Here is an 8,686-nt window from a genome sequence, read left to right as displayed (position 1 = left end):
AAATTAATAATTTTAACATAGTAATTTGTCCCACCCCATTTTGTGACATAATTGCAACAAGATTGAGGGATCTACTAGTATTAAACCATTTTCTAGATCATTTATAAATATCTAAATAATAATATAAACCTAAAAAATTACGCCGTCGTTTAATAGATATAAATAAATTGTGCGTTTCAGGTAAGCAGCAGGGTGTATTTATAAAAAAACTGGAGAATTTCATATTTCAAAACACTTTAACACATTGCTACAATACAAAGCATTGCAGAAAAGCCAAAGGTATGGCAGTTTGGATATGACTAGAAGTTTTGACCAGTTATTTAGATTGGTCTCCTTTACATGGAGCACATTTAATTTTATTAACCAAGCAAATGAGTACATTTCTTAAAAAAAAAACAACATTAATCACATTATTTTCGGCAAGATTTGCGAGACAACCCTTCGGATTTATAATATTTATAACCCTACCACTTCTTATGAAATTGAAGTCACTCTCCGAGAAAATAACAGGTAGGTGCAGAATTTAATGATGAGTCTAAAGCTATTAGTATCTACCTACCTACTACGAAGTAGTTTTATTATTCACTAGATCTCTTTAATATTCGCGGATCAGCTTTAGTAAACTGAATGAACACTATCTAGTTTGTCAGTTTGCCGTACGTACGCTTAAATTGCAAGATCTTTAATACTTATCCACCTTTACGAAGCAGCGTTGTTTCAATCCAAGTAGAAATATAAGAGAAAGGCAGATGGAATACTGAATGAGACTCGTCTCTAAGATATTCAAAGTAGCCCTGGATAAGCCCTCTGTTGATTTAACATAGCTCAAAAATACTTGTCGGGCGGCGCCCGACATAAAATGTGTGCGAGGTACTTACTAAAACAAACACTTTTAACTGCAACTTTTTTCTATTTATAAAAAGCTTCATAATTAAATTTATAAGTAGCAGGATAAAAAGATTTGAGAAACGTTAAAGAATCATTTTGCTGTCAAAGTCACGATTGATAATTGTGAATTGGGCTTAGAAACTGCGTTTTCCTGTCCGTGTTTCGACCATCTATGAGTCTTATGTAAGGGTTCCATAGTCAAAATCAAAACTGGTGCTATATTTTACAATAAAACATTTTCAAAAAGGTTTATCTCTGCACAGATACATGCTTTCTGTAAACCATTATAGGTACAATAGTGCACAGTCTTTTTCCTACTTAGGTATTTCTAATAATGATCATACTATTCGAAATAAATGAATGTAATGCACACTTACTCGAAATAAAATACATAAGTAGGTACTAACAACTCAGAAGAAATAAAGCCAATATCGTTGGAATTCAGCGTTCGTCCGGAACATAACGTAGACGATTTATGCCATCTACAAATCAATCGAGTTATTATGTTTCTAGCCAATCTCCAGATAGCATTCGTTTACTCGAAACATCAACACTAAAAATTCATGGACTGAGTCACCAACTAAGAAGTTTTGCGTAGTTAAGATAACACGTTGCACCTATAGTTAAACCTAATATAATGTACAGGTTAATTAAGACTAAAATAAAAAAAATGTTTACAAAATATACATACTAGATGCATACATACATACGCTTGAAAAACATAACCCTCCTTCGGGCAGTCGGGTAAAAAGTTAACATTTCAGGAAAATGGGTAGAAATACGAAAAAAAATTTTTTTTCGTTTCCCATAATACCTAAGTAAATCAGCTGATTGGGCTTTTTGAATGGGAAGACGAAAAACATTTTTAATTTTCACACACACCCATTCACCCCTTAATTAAATAGTGTCCGGTAACAATTTATACACCTTCAGTGTATAATAATATATCACAAAGATAAACATAAAATAATATAGAACTAGGTTATGTATATATAATAATTACGTTAGATACTTAAATAAAATAAGTTATTAAAATTTATCATCATTTAATGATGATAACAATAAAATTTAATTTATTTTTATCATCATTTAATAATGATAACAATAAAATTCAATTTATTAAAATCTCAACCACGGGGAATTTGATTCTTGTGTACGCGGCAACACAGAATGTTCAGGGTTCATGTTATTTTATTTTGTAATTTCGAAATTATACGATATTTACTGATGGTACGTGATCCCAGTGTCCTTCTTATTTCTTGTAGTATTATTTTTAAACAGTTTCACTGCGCAAACTGGCATTTTACTTCGGTTTATGACCAAAATTTAACAAAACATTCGGTACATGCACCTTACGCAGTTTGCAACGCGACTGACTCGCCTCGGGCTCGGGTACGCCGAATTCGGCGTACTATTTGTTGCCGCATTTGACAAGTACGCCGGCGGTATCTAGTCGAGCGAGCGCGCGAGACCAATCATTCATCTAAGAGCACGAGCTTGCTGGGCCTTTTTATGATATTTGCGCCCTAGGTTCTTGAAGGTTAGAAGTATCTAGGGTTCTTCTTTAACAAAAATTGTAGTTAACTTAAAGATGTTTAATTTTTGAGATAAAGGTACAATATTAAATGCAGACAGTTCGAGATGCGTTCGATCCGGTGATTATATTTGAATTGTTCGTTAGACGCGCCAATCGCCTGTCAGTTCTAACCGCCGCCGAAGTTTGAATCTTCGCACCGTTAGTGGCGTTATGGATGCGTTCTGAACATATGATATAAACTGTTTATAGTCCTAGTCATTTGTCAAATTATTGTTGTTACTTATATGTATATATAAATAACGATTTTTCAATTTGAAAATGGAAAAAATTACAAGCTTTGTTATAAATTTATTTATAGCTCTAGGTGCAGTGCAATACATTTTTAGTGCAAGTTAGCTTTTCAGAGCTCTCTAGAAAAAAATCGAATACTAAATAGGTACTTACAACATTTTAAAAATACAAATTAAATCGTAGTTTGCAAGTCTAAAAATGTAACAATATAACACTCGTAAATACATCAATTGAGTAAAACTGCTAGTACTGTAGAAATACGTCAATTTAGCCTTCCCAGCCTACCAAAACTTATTTATCACTGAAAATGGCGAGCAAAGCGCATTTCCAACAGCTACAATGGAAGCCAAACGAGAAGCTAAACGAGAACATAACATTCAGAGAAAATATTTTTTCCTTACAACCTTTTCACCGGCCGCTGTTACTGCATCCTATTGTTGAAAATCTCTTGTTATCTTCTGTTATTTTATTTTTATTGTGAGGTTTTATTACTTGCTTTCTTACCGTCTACGACGTGACTTGGGTGCATCTTTGTACTCTTAATTGAAGTTACGTTATTCAGACCTATATTATGTGTGAGCTAGTTTCGTTCTTTTGCTGCAACGTCTTATCATCTGTATATTTAAGTTACTTTAGTTCAATTGTTTTAATAGTAGGTATTCTAAATATAAAATGATATACATAGCCGTTATAGGTAATTATGTTTAAAAATAAAAAGGAACGCATAGGCAAATAAATTTTCACCTCAGCCCTCAAGCAGGTTTTGCTATGAGAAATCAGTGAGCAAAATCATTTTGCTTCATCTTATGTTACATTTAAATTATGTTCTCGCTGAAAAATTGTATATGTCACACGAGACCAAAGTTTTTTTGCATCTCGTGTATTTGAATCCCTTGCTGCTCTCCGGATTCTAACCTAGAATCACTCGCTGACGCTCGTGATTCAATTAAAGAATCCTTCGCTTACTCGAGATTCAAAATCAACACGCAACAAAAACCAACTTTGCTCTCTTGTTGCAAAAATAACTATTTGAGTAATCCTCCCTACTAATATTATAAATGTGAAAGTTTGTGAAGATTTTTGGATGTTTGGATATGCCGAGGTCATCACAAAAGTCTTTGCCGTCCACTGTCATTATAGTATAGTCAATAGTCAAGAAAAAAAACAAGCCGAGATATGTGGTGCATAGGAGAAATACGTGTCTGTATCACTGTCCAGTGAGTGGCGGTGTAGTGGTATAGCATGTGGCACGGATTGTCAGCAATCTGGACCTGGACCTGGGTTCGATTCCCAGCGCTGGTCTTATTTTTCTGGTTTTTCTATGCATCTATATTTCAGTTTGTATTTTCGATATGGGTTTTACGGGATGACCGTAAAACCCATTGAGATTAGTCGTCATCGTCATCCGGATTTTAACCGGGATTGCGGTTGGTCGGTACCCCCGAGTTAGAAAACAGTATTAAATACTCGTGCTGCGTCATCGGTTGGTGTGAACGTGCCTTTACGGAGCGATGTTGTTAGTGTTGTGTGCTACCCTACATTAGACATTGACAATAAAAATGACTCGCCGGTGTTAGTTTCGTCGGGCAGTCGCGCGAGCAGAGCGGTGGCGTGTAGTGCGTGTTGCTGCAGCCGCCGAGTCGCGTGCTCCTGAGAAGAAGGGCTACAAAATAGCCCGAAACATGTCGAGCTAAACTTAGTTTAAGACGCGAGTTATCCGTTACAATATCATTTAAAATGAGTGAGTCTCACGGTAGTTTCATTGTTACGGTCTGGTGCCTTAAGGGCTAAAACTGGGCCTTAAGGGTCTGCGAGCCTACTAAATGCAAAACACGTGTTAACTCGTACGTATCTTTAATTAGACTGACAAATAGAACATACAAAATTATTCAAAATTGGTAAAAAAAGTATAAAAACATAAATTCACATAAAAAAGGTTGTGCCTTCGGCACATTTCTCCCTCTTTTAGTTAGCCGGAATCCGAACTAACTTTTTAAGGGGGCGACGAAGCACGCCTGCTGTGGTTGCCACGTCCGCCACTCTGACTATGCCGTCTCTGCCAGGGAACAACGCCGTCACTCGTCCTCTGGGCCATGATCCTCGAGGCAAATTGCCATCGGCAATGAGGACCAGATCTCCTACTGCTATGCTGGGAGCTTCTCCGTTGCTTGATCTCGGTACTAGAGTAGGTAGATATTCACGGACCCAGCGTCGCCAAAAGTGATCCGTCAACCGCATTGCTCTGCGCCAGCTGCTCCTGCTCAGCAGATCTGCTTCCGTCATCGTCGCAGGAATCGGTCGACCAGATGACGAGCCAAGCAGGAAGTGGGCAGGGGTGAGAGCCTCTTCGCTGGTGGAATCGGAAGACACGTGCGTGAGCGGCCGCGCATTCACCAGCGCCTCAGCCTCAGCCAGCAGGGTGCGCAGTACCTCGTCTGACGGTGTGCGCTCGGTGAGGGTAACTCGAAGAGCAGTCCTGACATTGCGCACGAGCCGCTCCCAGGCTCCACCCATGAATGGAGCTGATGGTGGCAGGAATCGCCAATTGATCTTCTCATTAGCTGCGTAGTTAGAAGTGGCGCTCGCGTAGAGTGTCCACAGCTCCCTGTTGGCACCAACAAAGGCGGTCCCATTGTCTGACCATATCTCTGTAGGTGTCCCCCTTCTAGCAACAAAACGCCGCAGGGCCATAATCGCTGCGTCAGCAGACAGACTTTGAACAACTTCCAGGTGTATGGCGCGAACGACTAGACAAGTGAACAGAGCGACGTATCTCTTCTCTCGCCTGCGGCCAACTGCGACTTGAATTGGGCCGAAATAATCAAGTCCGACGAAGGTAAACGGACGTCGGTGATGGGCCAGCCGGGCTTCAGGTAAATTTCCGATTGGCGGCTGGAATGTATGTACGACGTATGCGACATAGTTGACATTTAAAGGCAACGGATCGGACAGTTTCTCGTAGGCTGAGTAAGTGATATTGCTGTCGAAGTTCGTTAACGACAGTCTCTGTGTTGGCGTGGGCGGCGCGACGGTGATGGTGCTCCACAAGAAGGCGAACAGAAGGGTGTCTACCGTCGAGGACGACAGGGTGTTTAATATCCTCGGATACTCCAGAAGCTGCAGCGATGCGACTGGACCGTCGGTGTAAACCATCATCACCCATTACGGGGGCTCTTTTGGCTAGACGACTGGTACGTGGCAGGTGTTGGCCAGTTTGAGTACGTAGGCGCGTTACTTCATCCGAAAACGAGTCCAGCTGAGACTGTCGAAGAACGTGTACCTCTGCCAGGCGAATGTCGCCTGCGGTCAACACGTCAGACTCTACCAGGGGTGGTGCCTGCGATGAGGCGTTCATGGGCTGAAACATAAAGGTGCACAAACCCCCCTCACATCGTACTAAGTTAGCTACGTCTAAACCCCTTTGACGGCGACTACGCTTACGAAGTAATGTTAAATAGCGATGTGCTACAGCGGTGGCACGCACCAACCTAAACCAAGAGCTAAAACGTCGTGGGGTGGCTGAAATTGGTGCTGCAATGTTCACATAACTAATAAAATTCACTACAAAAGATGGCTTCAATTCGTCTTGGCCAAGGGTCTGGGCAACGTGCGGTTCGCTGGGCCAATCCGAAGAGAGCAGGAATTCAGGGCCTGAGATCCAGCGACATTCTTGAGTTAGCGCCGTGCGTTTCAATCGAGTCGCGTCGTCCGCTACGTTTAAGTGACTGGGCACCCAGTGCCACTCTTTGACATTAGTAGTCTCAAGAATTTCGCCCACTCTGTGTGCAACAAAAGGTTTAAAAGAACGTGCGTCACTGCGAAGCCAACCTAGAACGGTCATGGAGTCAGACCAAAAGACTCTTCGCGATGCCTTTAATCGGTGTGCTTCACAGATCGACGTCGCAAGGCGTGCTGCAATAAGAGCGCCTTGGAGCTCTAAACGTGGTATGGATACTGGTTTTAAAGGCGCTACACGTACTTTACTACAGATTAGTGCGAGTTTCACAGAGCCGTTAGTATAAAGAAATCGCCAGTACGCAACTGCGGCATAAGCAGATTCACTAGAGTCTGCAAATATGTGAAGTTCGCATTTCTCTACTTGAAGCTCGTTCAAGGAGTACCAGCGCGGGATCTGCAAGTCGGAGATTGACAATAAATCCTCAAACCAGAGGCTCCACGCGGCAGTATCGCTTTGAGAGAGCTTCTCGTCCCAGTCGAGACCTTTGTGCCATGCATTTTGAAACATAATACGGCCTCTTACAACGATTGGCGCAAGGATGCCGAGTGGGTCGTAAATTCGCATGACGTGCGCTAGCACTTCACGTTTTGTGAACTTTTTGGGCAACTCCTGTTCCGTTACACCGGTATTAAAACCGATAGTATCGGCGGCGGGCCTCCATATAAGACCTAAAGTGCGAACAGGCGTTGCTAGACTACCTAAATCTACTCCTAAACTAGCGTTTGCTACAGGCAACTCTAGCAAACTCTCCTTCGGCAACAACGACAGTGCTTCGAGGTCGTTTGAAACCCAACTGCGCATCTCAAAGCCCGCGTTTTTATGGACAGCGTAGATATCAGCAGCTAGGCGTGCCGCCTGCTCTGTCGTATCTAGACTGCCCATATAATCGTCCATGTAATGATCGAGAACGATGGCTTTGGCTGCATCAGGGTAGCTGTCCTGAAATTCGGTGGCATTTTTATTTTTAATGTACAAAGCTGTAAAAGGACTAGACGCGGCACCGAAAATCATTGACGACATCCGGTAGACCTTTATCGGCTCGGTTGGGTTGTCGCGCCACAAAAACCGTTGAGCATCTCGATCTTCAAGTTTAATTTTTATTTGTGGAAACATTTCGCGAATATCAGCGGTTAATGCGACTCTCCCTTCCCGAAACCGAAATAAAATTCCCAGAAGGGTTGCAATAGGTCTGGGCCCGTCAATAAAAACGAGTTTAGTGAAGAGCCCTGCGACTTTGCCGCAGCGTCATGCACGACACGCAACTTACCTGGTTTATTCGGATTGACTACGCCAAAGTGAGGCAAGTACCAAACTACTGACTTGGCGTTGTACACTTCCGTGCACAGTTCAGCATAGTCCTTCCGAAGCATGTCGTGTATGTTCTGTCGGTACCTTTGCGCATAGGCAGGGTCTTTGATCATCTTTCTCTCTAGATTTAAAAATCTAGAAAAAGCTAGTTTGTAACTGTCAGGTACTAATAATTTGTCAGACTTCCAAAGCAACCCTACTTGAAACCGACCGTCGTGCAACCGGCTAGCTGAGCGTTCGACAATCTCAACGGCGCGGTCGTCGTTAGCGCAGCGAATTTCATGCTTGGAGATGCCGATAGAGTCGAGTTTATATTGTTCTCGAATTAACAGCTCTAACTCTGAACGATCGCACGAATGCCCGAGCTCGGTTTCGCAAAGGGAAGTGTGGTTGACAAAGTCAACCGGTGCGGTCGTACTACAGCCAAAACCGAATAAAACCCAACCTAGAGCTGTGCGAATAGCGACCGGCTGAGTTTTGCTACCATTTCTTATAGCCTTTGCCACAGTGAGGTACCAGTTATCGATACCGATAATAATAGTAGGCTTTACGTCACCATAGCAAAACTCATCGGCAATGTCGGAAAGGTAAGGGTATTTGGCTACGCTCTGCTGTCGAACACACTGACCGGCGGCACCTAGACCTGCGATTGCCCTAGCCCTGCGAACGAAATGAATCTCGTTTGAGCTGCGACCTTTCACATGAAAATCGACGTACTGCGCCGTCGTCTCCTTTCGTAAGCCACCCACGCAATCCAAATGAATGGTCTTCTGAGGACCGGTGACACCTAATTTGGCCGCGATTTCTGAGTCAATGAAAGTGGCTGTGGCACCGTCATCTAGTAGGGCGTAGGTGTCTATGCTGCCAGACGGGCCGGACACAGTAACCGCGACTACTTTCAGCAACGCCTAGGTGAAAACTGT

The 8,686-nt window shown here is 42.5% G+C and overlaps 1 protein-coding gene across 1 annotated transcript in view; it reads right to left on the bottom strand.

The window, feature by feature from the left end:
- Nucleotides 1-4,681: 4,681 nt before the first annotated feature.
- Nucleotides 4,682-8,686, bottom strand: part of LOC141445503 (uncharacterized) — a 6,971-nt gene continuing 2,966 nt past the window's right edge. Inside the window, exons 2-5 of the mRNA XM_074111342.1 lie at nucleotides 7,723-8,624; nucleotides 6,261-7,537; nucleotides 5,939-6,074; nucleotides 4,682-5,847 (exon numbers count right to left, since the gene is read on the bottom strand). Coding sequence (XP_073967443.1) covers nucleotides 4,682-5,847; nucleotides 5,939-6,074; nucleotides 6,261-7,537; nucleotides 7,723-8,624 — 3,481 coding nt within the window. The remainder of the gene's footprint in view (nucleotides 5,848-5,938; nucleotides 6,075-6,260; nucleotides 7,538-7,722; nucleotides 8,625-8,686) is intronic.

The sequence above is a fragment of the Choristoneura fumiferana genome, chromosome 2 (genome assembly GCF_025370935.1).
Source record: "Choristoneura fumiferana chromosome 2, NRCan_CFum_1, whole genome shotgun sequence".
Lineage (NCBI taxonomy): Eukaryota > Metazoa > Arthropoda > Insecta > Lepidoptera > Tortricidae > Choristoneura > Choristoneura fumiferana.
The sequence above is the reverse complement of the archived record's forward strand: the minus strand, read 5'-3'. Positions and strand labels throughout refer to the sequence as shown.